Below are 18777 nucleotides of genomic sequence, written 5' to 3'. Positions count from 1 at the left end.
TGGAATTTCCATCACTTTAGCTGTGTATTCATAAAATTCCATTTCTCATAGATGCTAGCTTGTAGCAAACAGCAGCAATTAGATCAAGTTTCTATGTTATGATGTGTGAGGACACAATCCAAAATAACTGAGAATTTTCTCAACTGTTTCTAGTTCTCAAAGACAACCACAAAGCTGACTAAATATTTCTCCTCACCTTTCACTGTCACCGAAAGAAACAATTGAAGAAACAAGAAATGTAATTACGGAGCAACTTTTTCTTATCCCCTTTTCTTGGTCATGAAAAAAAGATTGCAACACTTAGGCAAGCAAGTCTAAAGATAAAGAATCTAAGCAGCCATATTCTTTGAATATCAGCCTCTGGAACGTAACAAGTACAGCAACTAGTGAAATTGGTTACTACCACCACAGATTTTTTTTTTTTTTTTAGTTCTTTGCAACAAAATATTGCCTTCCACTGCATGCATCTGATGAAGTGAGCTGTAGCTCACGAAAGCTTATGCTCAAATAAATGTGTTAGTCTCTAAGGTGCCACAAGTCCTCCTTTTCTTTTTGTAAACTAGTTTTCCAGTGGCCATGGAATTAACAGAGACTGCCAACTTAAAAAAAAAAAAATCACAATTGTGTCTGAAAAATGTGCATCTGTTATAGCCAAAAGTTCGACTGCTAATATGGAAAGAAGCTACTGAAAAATATTTTCTTTATTTTTCCAGTTCATTTACTCAATGCATTTATCATTCAAATTCATGGTTCCCTCTCAATCTGTCACTCCCTACCTTACCGAAGAAACTATTATAGCACATTTTTAAAGCAATTAAAAACAAAAACAAAAACCAGGACATGCCGTTCATCCAGACCGAATTTTTTTTAAATTGACTCATGAAAAAAAAAAATCATGTTGATGTAGCCCCTTTTAAAAGCCAGTGATTTACTAAATGTGAAAAACAATCTGTAGTTTTACATTACATGTACTGTGTATGCGCACATGTATTTTATATACACACCCAAAATGCACTCAGATGATATATTTCTATAAAAATAAAAAAACATTATAAAAATGTAAGTTCAGCTCCCGTTACGAAGTTCAGAATTTGTTCATTAGTTTCTTCTGACACCCTACAAGCTGAAATTGGGAGGGAGGTAACATTTTGCTATCCTTTTAGTCGCAGATGAACAGACTATTTAATACCCAATGCTCTATTTAACCAGTAAACAAAAGGCTAGACTTTGAATAACATCCAGGTTTATTATAAATAATTCATTTGTGTTTTTCTAAAACTGCTAACCAATTAGTCTGTATTAGTTACTTCGGAGGTAGTGGACATTTCTCCCAGAACCAATCTGTGCCATACTTCATGTAGGCAGTTGATGCCACCAACCAACTTACCAGTCAGTGAAGCTTCCACTACATGACAAAATATTTGTTCAAAATTTCAGTCACATTTTTAACACTTTTTCCTTCATTCACCAGTTAGAACCAATGGCAATACTGAACTATGATTCAATTCAGCATTTTAAAATTTTAAACAGACTTACCTCATCATCATGGACCAATTCTTTTTTCACTACTTTCATGGCATAAATTTGATCATTCTTTTTTAACCGTACTAAAAGAACTTTGGCATAACTTCCACGTCCAATAACTCTGATTAAGTCAAAGTCCTGTAGTCCAAGCCCCTGAGAAATCTTAATTCCATCCATTCCATCAATAACTGGCTTGATATCCTGTATAAAGACAAACAGATACATATTCAGAAACAGCTGAAGTCTTCTTAACTAAGAACTGTTAGAGCAAACAAGTTTAACCTCTTAACAGAGTCAGGATTTGCTCAATGTGCACACTAGTCAAACACCGATTTGTCAAATAATACAAGAATGACAGCCCTAAAACAAGTAGGTTTTTTTTTCAAAAACCTTCCTTGGTATAATTTTTCTACTTGCTATTATGGGTGCCAATTATTTTTCCTCTAAGGGAATAGCTTGCTGAACATTTCATCTTAAGTAACATGTTTTTAATAAGAATAAATTCTGAATGTTCCCATATTCTGCAGGTGAACTGCTGTAGGACCATACATATCTATGCAATTATCCTCAGCAGCTCACCACACCATGTAAAGCACCATTATACTAAAGTTCTATTTTGGCCAATGGTGGCTGGTTTGCCAGTGTCTGACATGCTGGTTGTTCAGAACAACCAGCCAGGAAGTCTAGCATGTGACTGAGTCAACAGTTCGTGGCAGACCTATCACCTAAGGTTATTAGATGCTATTTTTTTTACTGGTGTAACTTGCTTTTTAACATGCAAACCAGTTTCTACTTTTGTACAGTGTGCCTGTAGAACCCACTGCCTTGGAATCAGCTTTTATTTTATACAGATCAGAGCAGAAATTTACATTAATGGCCTAGAGGTGACAGGGTCTGTATTACATTACCAAATATTGATCCAGTCAGGTTCCCCACCTGGGAGTTTTTGTCTTGAAAAAGTGGTCAAGTTCAGGTCATGCTTACTTTATATGTTAAACTAAACGCAACCACTTTTCCTAGTCAAGACAGACCCTCAGAGACTTAAATCCCAAGGTGATAAGAGTCCAAAGTCAGACAAACATATTTAAAATAAAAGTCCTACAGCCAGGTTCCTTTTCTGGTAGTAAATCAGGACAAGGGAAATAGTATGCAACTCTATTATTCACACAGTGGAAAAAAGTTGTGGGTCACTTATCACTCATTTCTAAGCATCAAGCATTTCCACTTCAGGTTTTCTGTCTAACTAAGCCCTAGAAATCCCAAGTATATATATTTTTAAATACTCATTCACAGGATTTTGGTTACAGCTATGTAGTATTCATCCATCATGGAAACTCTTGGATTCCCTACTCTGGAAAATGAAAGACTCTGACCAAGCAAAGAGGGTCTGAATTCAATTCTTGGATTGTTAGCCCTTCCGAGCTAGAGCTCTGTGTGAGAGTGAACAGTGTCTTGCACATTCTGAAAGATATGGAGCTACATATTAATAAAGAAGATCTACGGAGAAAAAAAGATACAGAAACCATACTCTGCTAATTGAGTACATCTGCCTTGGCATGAGGTTAAGCAGTTTCAGGGTATGTCAAACGCACTACAGCTGTAGTGAAATTCAAGTTGCTGGTCAGGACCATGCTGATTTCCCAAGAGTGAATATTTGTGGAAGAGATTTCAAAATGGAAAATATATTATTTTGATTGAAGCTTTATTAAAGAAGATAGAAATAACTATTTTGTCCCTTGGGGAGGTGTCTTGATATTAAATAAAACCAAACTATTTTGGTGACTGTAAATGACAGATTTAGAGACATTCAAAATCAAGCAGTCGGAAAGAGTTAAGCAAAGTACAGCATCTGTCTCACTTATACCCCATTACCAATGTTTACAATGCTTCAACACATTTTTATTTCTATTTTTATTTGACCTCATACTACTGTACTTGTAGCCAGATCAAGGTTCTGCCGATCTATGGGAAGTGTTTATATAAGGAGTCTTGATCTAGGATTGACTGTTATTAAAAGAGATTGCACTGAGCTTAAAGATTCTAGCCAGCAAGGTTCCAGCATGCCACATCCTCTCTGTGCAGGATATGCGATTTCAGTTTAATAGCACTCATCTACAAGGTGGAAAAAATGGGAACAGCTGATTAGGGTAGGGGCCAGGTGTCTTCCTATACATTAGTACAGCACCTAGCACAAGAGGACCTAAATTTTGATTGGACCTTTTGGTACTACTGCAATACAAATAACTATCCATTTCAGGTGCCACAAGTACTCCTTTTCTCATTTCAGAAAATGAGACTAAATTTTCTGTAGTCATCCTAATGTACACATTTTAGTCTCTTTGTGTTTACTTAAGATGATTCTTAAAAACATATATGATTGAAAGCATGGCAATCTATGCAATAACCAGAACCACTCATGTGTGAATTACTGGCAGTGGCAGTGAGTGTAGTGGAGAATAGATGGTGCAGTTTTGTTGAAAGGGAGAAACCAACCTGGTAATGCTTTGTAAAGTGCTTCTTATTTATTTTAAATATGCCGAAGCATTTTTGAAGCTATTGTTTTGAAGCCCGTTAGGCTTATTTAAAGTGCACTGGGATTTGTCAAAGTGCTCCAAGGGAATAACATTCGTAGTCTGCAGAGATGCTGCTAGACCCTCTACAAAAGAGCTAAAATATAAAACGTACGCATACATTTTTCTACTTTTATTTCTTCAGGGCCCTTTATAATTGGGTGTGTATTATTTATCTGCAAAATTTCAGAGCAAACCGGATAGTTAATGACTTACATTGTCAGTGACACTGGACCAAGATTCATAATTTTAGTCTGTGGAGGGGTGGCCTGAGGGTGATAAGCAGTGTACATGCATTAGAGAGGATAACAGCAAAGAACTGAAATAATGTTAAACCACTGTAAGCTGCTAATTCAGAGGCAAGGACCAATAAATTGCAACCCTCAGATAAATCATAGTTGTTCCCCAATATGAATGGGGAAATAAAGTCTTTCACACTTTGTGATCGAGACAATATAAACAGAAAACAAAAAGAAAGTCTGAGAAATCCATTAAATCACTAAATACTTGATTTTGGGAGACCCAGATTTCCTGTACTGGAAAAAAAGGATATACACAGTAAGAAGAAAACACTGCCTATAAACTATAGCTACATTATGCAGAAAACGTAAATATTAATTTAAAAATAATTTTTAAAATACCTCAGAGTCATCTTTAATGTTGTCATGTTTCCGGGTTGAAGGAATATAAGGTACTGCAAGACAAAGTGGATAAACAGAACAAGTAGATTGCCAAAACTATCCTGCACATAGTGGACAAATCATAAAATCAGTTTACTTTGCCCCATGGGACATGTAGGTAGGATTTTTTCCCTTAGTTGTCATAATCTTGATAGCACATACTAAAGGTGCTGAAGAGGGGTCAACATTGGAATAGGGGAAGAGGAGCCTTTTGGCACTTAACAGTGAACCCTTTAACTTGCTGAACCATGTGTGACAGGCCCAGACTGTCCTATCCAGTCCTCTTCAGTAGAGGAGCCTTGAGGTAGGCGTGGTTACAGACATCTTAATATATAAATAAATAGTCAGACACCCTAACCTGAAGGCTAAAGATCTCACTTTCTGTAACATACTCAGCTGCCTCTATACTCCTTGCAAATGTTACCAAGTTCACTAGCAATGTATATTTATAACAAATTTACAAGTTGTAGGCTCTAAAATTTGTGAAAAAAACCTACCCCAACCCACCCCCAAACCTTAAACACCTTTATACAGCACCCTCAACTGTGATCCTTAAAATGCTCTACAAACAGTAACTGATTCAGCCTTACAACCCACATTTTACATATAGGTCAACTGAGGCAGAGTGCATGGCAAGATTTTTGGGACAAGGACTCTATTACATGTGTATATAATATACCTAGCATGATGGAGTCCTGATCCATGAGGCACTACTGTATTACAAATTATTAGAGACACAAGGTAGGTGAGGTTATATCTTTTATTGGACCAATTTACACTCCATCAGAGAAGTAGATTGCATCATGGAAAGGGCCCCCAAATACCCGAGGAGAATCTGCTTCAGTACAGAAAAAACCCACTAACTACACACATCTAGTTGTCACCTATCAAACCACACTGGAACCCATACAGGGTATCAAATAACTACAACTCATATTTGATGGGGATCACTTACTGAAAGAAAACTTTCCTAAACCCCCTCTTCTGGCCTTCAAACAACTCCCTAATCATGCCAATCTCACCATCAGACGCAAGCTCCCCACAGACCAGGACACACCAACTCAAAGTGGCATCAGACCCTGCCATAAAAAACAGATGCAAAACCTGCAGATATACTTCACTGCTACAATCATCAATGCCCCTCACAACACACCTTGCAAGAATCATATATCCTATACTTGCCTATCACAACATGGTGTATTTCATCAGTACATCAAATGCCTCAGCAACTAAGTGGGTGAAACCAAACAATCAGAATGCTCTCAAATGAACTCTCAGAAAAATGATGAAAACACTCACCTGTTGGCAAGCACTTTTCACAAAGCTATCACTCCATAATTGATCTTCCAATACACTTCCTCAAAGGAAGCTTGCACAGAAACTTCAAAAAGCAAGGCTAGAAACCAGGGTCTCCAGAATAGAGGGGAACCAGGGGCCATGGTCCCATCAATTTTTACCAGTCATAAGGGCAAGGGGGAGGGAGGGAGGGAGGAGCAAGCAGAGGATGGGGCCTTGAGGCAAGAGGCAGCGTGGCCATGGTTGGGGCACTGGTGACCCGCCCACTCACTTTTAGGGAGCTTCCATTCTCCTGCTAGAAACTTAAATTCAGAACACTGCTAGATACTGGTTTCATGGCTCATTACAACAATTTATAATACACATCTGCTTGCTAACCTCTAATGGGCCACTTCAAATCCCTTTTGTATAACATTGTCTAACCTTTATCGCCCACTCCATTTCCAGTGTCCTCCTACAATATGAGTCTTAATGTATCCCAAACTTGTATTTAGTTCAGACACTCCAGTTTCCTTCCCCAGTCCTGAAGAAGAGCTTTGTGTACTCTGAAAGCTTGTACCTTTCACAAACAGAATTTGATCCAATAAAAGATATTACGTCATGTACCTTGTGTCTCTCATATTCTGGAACCAACATGGCAAACGTACTAAAAATTACTATTACTAATAACGGTAGCACTGAGAGTTGGCATCATGGTTCCTATTATGACTATAGTTACAGCCGAAAGTGCAAGTATATCAACTGCACATTAGTGGGGAAAATACCTACTTCCATCAGTTTCTTCAGAGGGGAGGTCAACTTCATCATTTTTATCATCTAATTGAGGTTCCTGGGAAGGCATGACCGAATCCTGGCAAAATACACAATTTAGAGAAAAAATATCCATCAATTAATGTAATCTGTTTATGCCATCTGAATATGGCTTCCTAAAGGTTTTAAACAAGTTTGCCTTGTTATATAAATAATTTATAGCTAGAAATTTACACTTGAAGCTTCCAGGACAGGTAGTGGGTTAATACAGATACTTATCAGAACATGAATGGTTTGTAATGAATTCTAAAAAGCCTCTACAGAAAGTCCATCTTCTCCCTGCACAGTGCAGTGTAAACAAATCTCATATTTAAATAATTCTTTTAAAACGAAATCCAGCATATTTTACTGTAAAATACACAAACAGAATTAAAGATTTGAGACTATCATTTGAAACTGCAGCCATTCCTTATAAAAAGTATCCATGTTTAGTGTGAATTTATATAGGCAGTCTAAAGCATCAGCATATTCCCTGCCCTGGCTAAAAATAAGAAATACTGTCACTGTTCCAAAAGGTCTTGCATTCATTAATAAAAGGACATAAAAGTTTTAGTTTTCTTTTTGTAATGAGTTCTCAACCATTAACATAAGACATGCAGAACTGTTAGAGCAGATATAGCAACAAGTATGTTAGACTCAAATACCGTCTCCACATACGCAGCAATTAATAGGATGGCAAAGAATCAAGTAATCAAGGCAAGATATGCAAAAAGCGTTTCAGCAGCTGGACTGGTGAGGAAAAGATGGATCTGGTTGATATTAAAGAGGAAGAAACCAAAGTAACTAGTAATACTGATTACAGGACAGATTTGGAGGCGGCTGGGAATTGGACGAAGGGGACACCAAAGTTTTGAGTCTACGATTGAAAGAATACTGGAGTTGTCAATACAAATAGATAAGGGAGATGGGTAGACAGATCAGGAGAAGGTGAGTATTTAATAGATTGAGTTTAAAATGGCAGCAGGACCCAGGGGAGATGTTGAGTGACAAATGGAGACGTAAAAACAAAAAAGTGAGCTTCTTAGTACTGCAGAACTTCCCATGAGACAGAGGATGCAAATGAAAACGTTTTTTCAAACTATGTTCTTCATATATCTGAAATAAATACTTTTTTGTGAACTAAGAAGAACTTCAAATCCAAGTCTGTATTTTTTCACAGCACAAAGGTCTCCGTTCCTCACTTTGTTTTCATTGATCACAAAACACTCCCTCCCCTTCTCCATTTACTAAACTGATAGCTCACGAACCGTGTTCACGATACCAGCATGCGTTACAAACCTGGTGACCTGCCTACATGAACAACATTTTGTCAGTTAGGAAATACTCTTTGGAAATAACGCACATGGAGGTGGTGTAAAACACATTAGCTTTATACAGAATACAAACTTACCATATGCCTTTTGCAGGTCAGTGGAACAAGTATGTGACAGCGTTTATGGACCAGCAATTTGCAGTTGATACACTTGTAGCCTTGCCTTCCGAGACCCCATATCCTTTCACTGCACTGGCCACAATATGCTCTCTAAAAAGCAAGTAGTATAATTATCTTCAAGTTTTAGACCTCTAACAATTCTTCTTTATATATTCATAGCTACCGGCCAAAAAAAACTATTTCACAATGCTTCAAGAATTTACGTTCATCAGAAACATGTCTTTTATTGACATGACTCACCTGAGGGTACATCTTCAAAACTTTTCAAACACTGCTTCTGATTTTAGGCACTGTACCCAATACTTCAAAAACAAAGTTGACTGTGTCCATAAAAGTAGTACACCTATTGTGCATTGCTACACCAGCAATTTGCATGCAAAACTTGGGCTGTTAGTAGTATTCTTTTATCGCCGTTAGTGTGCACGACATTTTAAAGGCATGTATTAAGACTAGGTTTCTGGGAAGAAGAGCTTAATACCTAAATTAGAAAACTTAATGTATTTTCTGTTTGTCAATTACATTGTGAAATAACAAAACATGAGCTAAATTAAGTGATTACGAGGTGAGGCATAAGAGCAAAGGCAGATGGCATTTGGTGGAAGATACTGAAAAATGTATTTCTAGGAGAGTTTGAGGTTGTAGAGCAAGATTGCTTGTCACACTTCAGGAAAAGAGTATCTTAAGTGTATGGAGCATCATAACAGAAGGCACAATAGTCCATAGGCACATTTAGTTTGAGGAGAGAATACTGCAAGTCTGTAGAACAAAATAAGTAAGGTTTAATTGACATTGACCAAGTCTCTTGGGGCATGGATTGTATTTCATATTTGTCCCTAAGACATTATGCTTAGCTACGGCCCTGTATGAATAAGACGGTTTGTGGACAGCAGGTGCACAAGGCTGAGACAGCATTACCTTTCCAATAGCCAAATAAATTTTCACTTCCCCACAAATTGTTAAAAATTCACTCCTTGGACTGATGTGTGAAAAATTTCAGCCTATAGACAATTTCATGGTTAAGAAATAAGCCTGTGAAAACAGAGGTTAATGAATTCCTGGGATAGCACTGTATTAATATTCTCCCATATTTAATTCAGAGTTTTTGTTTTATCCAGATGCTGGAGTACAACTGTTCAACAAGCAGCACTGAGGCTCAACAAGTTACAATTAACATTTTGATTCTTATTGCACTTCAGATAAGAAAGAAAAATTCCCAGAGCTGCTTCATCAAAAATCAAAGGGGATGATCAGAGAATTTCTATACATCAACTTGTTAGGCAAGAGTCCTCAAAGGAGTTTCTTAAGACCAAGGCAGGGGGGCTTTTTTGCACTGCTGAGCTGACATTTGATAAATTTCTACAGCATGTATATAGAGAAATTATAAAGAAGTGAACAAGATTCTAACTGGAGTACTGGACACAGGCTGTTCCTCTTATAAGTTTAATACGTCTCCACCGTCCACATAAACCAACACTAGAGATTTGTCAGTATTTTTCCTAATGCTTGGAAACAAACACAGTAGTTTAGCTGATACTGGAACACATCAGCATGGCTAAATTTTGCCATTTTACCCAGTAGAGAAAAAGGCATGTTTGCAATCGATATATTTACTTTAAATAGCATTCCATTACAAAATAAGCTGTTATATATATTTTCAAAGGGGCAAAGTGCCTAATGGAGGCAGGCTTTAAAATGTATGGTTTACGAGCACTGGGATTACACTCTCTCAGACTTCTTATGCTCCAAGCCAGGCCATTCAATGGAAACGCTTCCGATACAAGAACTGGGGAGGGTATATGGGCTATGACCATACGCACAGAACGGGAGTCAGGACTCCTAGGGTCTGATTGCAGCCTTTGCCATTGCATGACCTTAGAACAGGGGTTCTCAAACTGGGGGTCGTGACCCCTGAAGTTATTACATGGGTGGTCGCGAGCGGTCAGCCTCCACCCCAAACCCCACTTCATCTCCAGCATGTAGAATAGCGTTAAATATTTTTTAAAGTATTTTTAATTTTTTTGGGGGGGGGGAATGTGTGTGTGTGGGGGGGTCACACTCAGAGGCTTGCTACGTGAAAGGGGGCACCAGTACAGAAGTTTGAGAACCACTGCCTTAGAACCTGTGTGTCAGTGGAGCAATGGTGAGAGAGATATAGTGAGAAATAATGACAGGTTTCAGAGTTACAGCCGTGTTAATCTGTATTCGCAAAAAGAAAAGGAGTACTTGTGGCACCTTAGAGACTAACCAATTTATTTGAGCATAAGCTTTTGTGAGCTACAGCTCACTTCATTGGATGCATACTGTGGAAACTGCAGAAGACATTATATACACAGAGACCATGAAACAATATCTCCTCCCACCCCACTCTCCTGCTGGTAATAGCTTATCTAAAGTGATCACTCTCCTTACAATGTGTATGATAATCAAGGTGGGCCATTTCCAGCACAAATCCAGGTTCTCTCACCCTCTGCCCCCCCCCACCCCAAACTCTCTCCTGCTGGTAATAGCCCATCCAAAGTGACCACTCTCTTTACAATGTGTATGATAATTAAGGTGGGCCATTTCCAGCATAAATCCAAGTTTAACCAGAACAATGGGGGGGGTGGGGGGGTTGGAAAAAACAAGCGGAAATAGGCTACCTTGCATAATGACTTAGCCACTCCCAGTCTCTATTTAAGCCTAAATTAATAGTATCCAATTTGCAAATGAATTCCAATTCAGCAGTTTCTCGCTGGAGTCTGGATTTGAAGTATTTTTGTTGTAAGATAGCGACCTTCATGTCTGTGATTGCGTGACCAGAGAGATTGAAGTGTTCTCCGACTGGTTTATGAATGTTATAATTCTTGACATCTAATTTGTGTTTTTACGTAGAGACTCTCCAGTTTGACCAATGTACATGGCAGAGGGGCATTGCTGGCACATGATGGCATATATCACATTGGTAATCAAAAAGGCTGACAAAGGAGGTGCTGTTGTCATCATGAATAAGTCGGAACATGAACAAGAGGCTGCTTGGCAGCTCTCCAACACCACTTTCTACAAGCTATTACCCTCTGATCCCACTGAGAGTTACCAAAAGCAACTTCAGCATTCCTGAAAAAGCACAAGATCAAATCCGCACAGACACACCCCTGGAACCCCGACCTGGGATATTCTGTCTACTACCCAAGATCCATAAACCTGGAAATCCTGGGCGCCCCATCATCTCAGGCATTGGCACCCTGACAGCAGGATTGTCTGGCTATGTAGACTCCCTCCTCAGGCCCTACACTACCAGCACTCCCAGCTACCTTTGAGACACCACTGACTTCCTGAGGAAACTACAATCCATCGGTGATCTTCCTGAAAACACCATCCTGGCCACTATGGATGTAGAAGCCCTCTACACCAACATTCCACACAAAAATGGACTACAAGCCGTCAAGAACACTATCCCCGATAATGTCACGGCTAACCTGGTGGCTGAACTTTGTGACTTTGTCCTTACCCATAACTATTTTACATTGGGGGACAAGGTATACTTTCAGATCAGCGGCACTGCTATGGGTACCTGCATGGCCCCACAGTATGCCAACATTTTTATGGCTGATTTAGAACGCTTCCTCAGCTCTCGTCCCTTAACGCCCCTACTCTACTTATGCTATATTGATGACATCTTCATCATCTGGACCCATGGAAAAGAAGGACCTTTGATAGCGGAGCGTGTGTTGAAATATAGGCTTCCAACAAGTATCTTGCGATGAAATATTTTCTAACGCAAGCAGTTTAAACAATAGACACCTTGTAGTATAACTAACATGTTTTCTAGACCTTTTATCATTTTTGTTGCTCTTCTCTGGACTTTCTCCAGTATGTCCACATCCTTTCTGAAATGTGGCACTCAGAACTGGACACAATACTCTAGTTGAGGCCTAATCAGTGTGGACTAGAGCAGAAGAACTACTATTTGTCAGGCATGGTCTAGAGAATACTCTGTCCTGCCTTGACTGCAGGGGGCTGGACTAGAAGACTTCTTCAGGTTCCCCTTCCAGTCCTATGATTCTGTGGTGTTTTTCCTGTAAGCCACTGAGAAGGGACTTAGGATATAGTTTAATTAAATGCAAAAAAACCAAACCCTGAAACAAAACAAAAATTCTCCTCAAAACCCTTGAATGTTGAGCATTCCCAATTTGCAGCAATGTATCACATCTCTGGGACATAATATATGTACCATTAATGAGAAGGAGTTCATTAATGGCAATGTAGGTTTCATTTAGAGATCATCCTAACCTGGTTTCAAGTCTACAGATTTTATGCCAAGGGGACTATCTGCACCAAGGGTTAGCAGGACTGGGTCACTACCCTACAAGAGAAACATCTCTGAATTGTCTATTTATTGAAAAATAGGAGTTTATGCCTGTTTTCCTGCAATGATTAGAATGCCTCTCAGAAAAGGATACTCTAAATGTACCACCCGTATATTCACAGATAGAAGCTAAACCAAGAAGGTTTCAATTTTCATTTTGTTCTGTTGCTTTTTATTTTGCCTCTTGGCCCAATACCAATTGCCATTTGCTTCTGCAGTTTTTAACAAGAGTCACTATTTCCTGTCACAACTTGATGTATGTGTCAAATCAAGTTATTTTATATCCATATTGTTCCACTGTTTAATATGACTCATTAACATAAGATAAGATACCTGTATTGTGTTCCAATACCTGGCTCTCCAGATACTTAGAAACAGTCTCTTTCAATAGCAACCTATATTCATATTATTATGAGATATAGTGGTGTGATATGTTTTATTGCCAGAATTACAACCTTGGTCTCCATACAAATTAACTCTGGTACAGATCATTCTTTCCAATTTTGATCTCTCACCACCTTTACTTTCCTCCTTCAAAATTCATTTTTTTAAAAAATTTTCATGTGTTAGAGTCTCCCACCACTGATTTTTTTCTTGAAATGTTTCAGATTTAGAGGCCAAGATGTTGGAGAGATGTGAAATAGTAGAAGATTTTCAGTTCTGAAAAAAGGTCCTGTAATATTTTTCAGACATGTCCCAAAAACTGCCCACAGCCACAATAAATGTACAATAACTTGAAATAGCCATTCCATTTAAAAAAAATCCAGTTTCCACATTTCCTTTTGGCCTAAAATTTTTTATGGTTAGTCTCTGTCCAAAGGATTTTGAATAAAATCATTTAAACTGTCTGAGCTATGCAAGCATGACAAGTAATTAAACTACTTTTTTAAAAAAAAAACATGATTTAAACAGGTTTTTTCCCCCATCTTTACAATTTTTTTCAACATTACAATTAGCTCTATTTGAGGCCAGATAGCTTTGCCACATTTGAAAATACCCGATTAAGAAGCTGTAATTGACGCATGCATTTCATTTTCATAATTTCTAATTGATCATTTAATTATATATCAAATTAAGTTGTGCATAAATGTGCTATTATAAAACTGGAGGTGTACATTTAGTCTGTGCATACATTAGGAGATAGACAGCAGATAGAGACAGAGATAGAAATACATACAAGGTTTTCTGGGCCAAAATTTTGTACCATTCTTAGCCTCTATGGAAGCGCTAGTGTGCACAGGTTTCAAGGTTACCACTGGGTGTGTTTTAAGTCCTGGGCCATATGTGGCCTAGATCCTGTAAATACTTACACGCAGCTTATTATGCACGTGATCAGTCCCATCAGCTGCAATTGCAATACACATGCATGTAAAGTTCAGCAGATGCCTAAGTGTTACAGGATCTGAGTCTAATCCAGGTCAGAATACGTAAAGGACAGTAGCAGCTCATATTCGGACTATACTGGTAGCCATGATAAGAATTTTTAGGAAAAACAAAGGCCTAACACTTTCACACTGAGAACACATTTATTTTATATGTAGTAATTCATTTTATTGTAATATTTGTAGCTTGTTTTCCTTTCTTAAATTTCCCTCGCCAATTTTGCGCTCTCACACACACACACGTTTAAACAAACATCTTCATAGCTCATTCTCTCAGTGATCTAAACTCACAATACTGAATTTGTGACAACTAACTATTCCTCTTGCAAAAAACCCCAAAAACCCATACAACAAATACAGGACTATGACAACTTCAGATTCAAACAGAAGGAGAAACTGGTTTGTGAGACAGAGCTTTTATTAAAAAACAATCAATAATAAAGAATAGAATTCAAGAGACTACTTTTTTCAGTTTCCTCTCTCAGGTCTGAGTGTGTTAAGATCTTGTTCAAAATGTAGATAAAGTTGACTGCCCATATTAACCAAATGTAGCATGGGCAAAGGATTAGAGCTGGCTAGATTGTAATAGATTCACTAACATTTGCACATTTTCCCTATCTGCTATATTTATTTTGAACTTCAAGTGTTGCTAGGTGGCACACAGACAAAAAACTGACAGGAATTTGAACCACATTGTTATTTGAAAAAGAAAAAACTCCGAGAACATCACAGTAATTGATCACAAGTATTTCTAATAAAGGGGAATTATAACGTCCTTACAGTCCACCTTACCATACCTACACACTAACATTGGTAGCAGTGCATGTCAGCAGGATTGTTTGGGTAATCAAAATACATAATCAAAAAGCTCATATTAAAAATGTCATCCACTGGTTGGGGGGAAACCCATTAAACGATGAATTAAAAAGGTGTCACTTAACACATGCACCGAAATATGATGAAATTACCTTTTTTAACCCCCAAGTGTACATCCATTACCACTTTAGCTAGGTTCCTTGTTATTTCTTATACACAAAAGTAACTGTCACATTAAGAAGCTGAATACTTCCCACTTGTGATTAATTGTAAGTTTTCTTTAATCAGCGCCATGTATGCAAACAGCATGCATTTTAGCCATTTTGCCCAACAAGCTGACTCTGAAACCAACCTAACTTAGATTCTCAAATGCCGATCATTTAATCATTCCAGTCTCAATTTTCTCCCTTATCCACAGCACCTTTTGACAGCTCAAGAATGTTCTCTACTCCCAACCTACAGGCTGGCGCCGGCAGCCACTGTAACAGTCCCAGACCCTTCCCATTACTCTTGGTCTTCCCATGATTCACTGTATTCTTGAAAGCTGCACATGCAGTCTTGCACTCCTCCCCCACTTCAGGCTTATACCAAACTCTGAAGGCTGTGATGTAACTGTTCCGAGCCCGAAGACAGTGAAAGTCTATCTTGTCTAGCAAACCTGTAAGCTGCAGTTTGGCTTTCAGATCCTCTTCTGTGGAATCAATCGCTTACAGGAACACAGTGCCCATCACAAAATGGTTAAGTCACTTTGAATCCTTACTAGTAGTAGTCGCAGAGTGAATGATCTTTCTTAAGCCCGTCTGCACTATCTAGAAGGATTTGTAGTTCTGCACCAGTGAAGAATGGGGCCTAAGATCACAAGCAACAAATATAGAGTATGGGAAAGGAATAGTTAACTTTTTCCCTTTTTAAAAATATTGACTATACCCGCTGCACCTTTCTATCTTTAACTGGCTAGTTTCTTGCAGACATAATGGAGAAGAGATCCAAGGTTTCCCAGCCATAAATCTAGGAAGGAAAGCCTCATAGTTCTCTCATCCAAAGCCCTGGGTTTCATAAGGGGCCAGAGGAGTCCACTTGCTTAGACTCCAAGTACCAATGGCAAAAAGAGAGCAGATCTACTGGACATTTTATGTAAATGTTGAAGAACAATTTGAATTCAGACCTTCTGGGCTTCTTCTGACAACACAAATAATTTGACATGAATTTCTATTTATTTTGTCACAAACTAAAAATAATGGAGAGTCATACTGGGGTCAGGCTAAATAGCTTACAAAAGGCCTCCAATAATAAGACGTTTAAAGAAAATGTCAGACTGCAAAAATGACAACTTAGTGACTGACATCCTTGAGCGAGGCACTGCAGATCAAGAAACAGGAACTGAGGGTTAGTTGTTAATTACATATACTTATAATCTTAGGAGCGGTCACTGTTGTGTGTGGGCACAAAGGCTTGTGAACATCTAAATTAATCTAATAACTCTTTTACTCCGTTCCTGTTCAAGTGCACTTGAGGTTCACAGTGAAAGAGAAAAGGTTATATAATTGAGGGCACTTTAAGACTGCAACTGAGCTGTATACAGTGTTATAAGTCCACTTAAATAAATATATATATATATAGTACAGAATATATATTTTTTTAACATTATGCTAATAATCAAGGAGGTTAAAATTCAGGATTTACAAGTGCCCATTTCAAATTGCTATTTTTGAGAAGTATGTGTCAGAGTTATGAGTGTTCATAAGTAAATTAACAAGTACAATCTACAGTGCTGTTGAACATAACATTAACAGAGTTGTACACGCAAGCCCTTCCACCTCCTTTCACATGATATACCCTTCATTCGTGCAGTATTTTTAAAAGAAAAGAATTAAAATACAAAGACAAGAAATTAAGTGGACTACAGTGTTCGCCTTATTATAGGTGTATTATAAAGTGATTTTTTTAATGAATTCAGAAGTTTACAGAATTGACTATAAAAACTCATTCAGGGCTGAAGGTAGATATTTAATTTGCATATATATATATATATACATACACACACACACAAATTTTTGTCGTCTATGGTATACTGTTTGCTGCCTTTATTACTAGCTTCAGTTGTATTCTTATGGTGCTGTAGCTCTGAAATGCATTGATTCTCTACACTGAAGTTCAGTGTAAACCAGGCCCATTAGGGATTGTCAACAAAAATAAAATGACCGTGTTAATGTATATCTGTGCTTTTGAAACCTCACTAACTACAGGCCTAATTTTCATAAACATTTTACTAATTACTATAGATTTCTAATTAAAATGTATGTTGTCCAATGGCATATTTTTTGACCATGTAAGTATAATACACAAAAAAAAGGCAAAACACATTCCATAATGTGCATCAAAAACAATACTTTAGTCACTATACTTGTTTAGTATGCGGTGAAAAGGTGCATTATGTATATCTCATTTAAATTTTAATGGTCCACAGATGGAATACTTAACCTTAATGAGTCTTAGATCTCTGTAACACATGTCAAATGGCATTTTTTTTCTAGAGCATTAGAAACAAAAAACTCTATCCAAACAATAGCAAAGATTTGATTCCTTTTACTGCCGTACAATATCATTGTTGGATCTAAAAATTAACCCACCTCTTTGCACTTAGGCTTTTATGAAATTCCAAGATGTGTACCTTATATGTGCTGCAAAATTCTGGCACAATGGGCTAGGTTAAGGAAGGAGGAGTCTCAGCCTTAAAGCTACGTTCTCTTGCTTTTATGGACTAAGTCAGATCCTTTACGTTGTTGTATCTTGGCATATATACTGACTTGCAGCTTAAATACATATACCAGAATTCCCCTCTCCTCCCCCACCAATTACATTATATACTAGTTCAGGTTCCAAGCATGTTTAGTCAGGATATTAAGAGATTAAATAAAAATCATTTATATAGACAATGAAAGGCAAGGAATATTGAGGACAATAACTGTGCTTATAGAAAATCAGAACCATAAGAGAGAGGGAAAGAATCTGATCTAAAATATCTTAAAAAAAAGCTTGTAAGAGCATTTAAAAGAAAACATTTCCATTAATTATGTACTACTGACCTCATCCCAGACTCTAAATAATTCAAAAACTTCTGACTTTTTCTGGTCGTTGTGCAGGGAATAATATTGCATACTGAATTCACATAAACAAGCATCTCACTTTTCCTTTTCTTTCCCCCACGTTCCAAATACAGGAAAAGCAAACACTGAAAAAACAATGACTGCAGAGCATTACCCAAAAAATGGCATTTTTAGCAACAGTACTCACTCTGTTAAAGCGTTTGGCTTGAAACAGATGCCCATTCACTCGGTAGAGCTTCCTCCATCTTCTTGCTCCACGTCGGTAGATTGATTCTAAGAAGGAAATTAAAAAGGTATAAAGCAGCAACATAGTAACATAGCAATACCAGATACACCACGTCACGCAAGTTGTGACTTAAAACATTCTTGCTTTTCTAAACACTAACGCACAGCTAAAATCCCTACTGACAAAAATCAGGATTTTTATTTATTTATTTAAGAAGCCTTAAATGACAGCTTCTGGAGGACGTGCTTTCGCCACTGCCTCTCCCTTTTATCTATCCCTCTCTCTTTTTCTCACATGATTATAATCTTGTTACAGTTCCTTGGCTGCTTGCTGTTTCAAGCTCAGGTGAGATGGATAGATACAGTTAAAGAAACAGTGTTTCTCTATAAACCTCATGCTACTTATTTAACAGTCACCTTAATGGGTAAACATGTAAAGAATGTGTTAGCTGATGATAATGGCATATATTACACAGTATTAAAACATTAATAAAGCTTGTGTGTCCTGTTTTTCAATCTGATTTCCTCTCTCCTGCTTCACAGCATCCTCATGCAAAAGGGCTAACACTTTCCACTAGGAGTCTAATATG

At 37.8% G+C, this 18777-nt stretch overlaps 1 protein-coding gene across 7 annotated transcripts in view; it reads right to left on the bottom strand.

The window, feature by feature from the left end:
* The window catches only part of PRKCZ (protein kinase C zeta), a 157006-nt gene that overhangs the window by 44103 nt on the left and 94126 nt on the right, over window positions 1-18777 (bottom strand). For all 7 annotated transcript variants that reach the window (XM_084651866.1, XM_084651865.1, XM_084651869.1 and 4 more), the window contains 5 exons: window positions 18150-18235; window positions 8271-8402; window positions 6839-6920; window positions 4736-4788; window positions 1537-1725 (listed from right to left, as the gene is read on the bottom strand). In XM_084651866.1, the coding sequence (XP_084507992.1) occupies window positions 1537-1725; window positions 4736-4788; window positions 6839-6920; window positions 8271-8402; window positions 18150-18235 (542 nt within the window). The remainder of the gene's footprint in view (window positions 1-1536; window positions 1726-4735; window positions 4789-6838; window positions 6921-8270; window positions 8403-18149; window positions 18236-18777) is intronic.

Source organism: Lepidochelys olivacea, assembly GCF_965140295.1.
Source record: "Lepidochelys olivacea isolate rLepOli2 genome assembly, chromosome: 18".
Classification (NCBI taxonomy): Eukaryota; Metazoa; Chordata; order Testudines; family Cheloniidae; genus Lepidochelys; species Lepidochelys olivacea.
The sequence above is the reverse complement of the archived record's forward strand: the minus strand, read 5'-3'. Positions and strand labels throughout refer to the sequence as shown.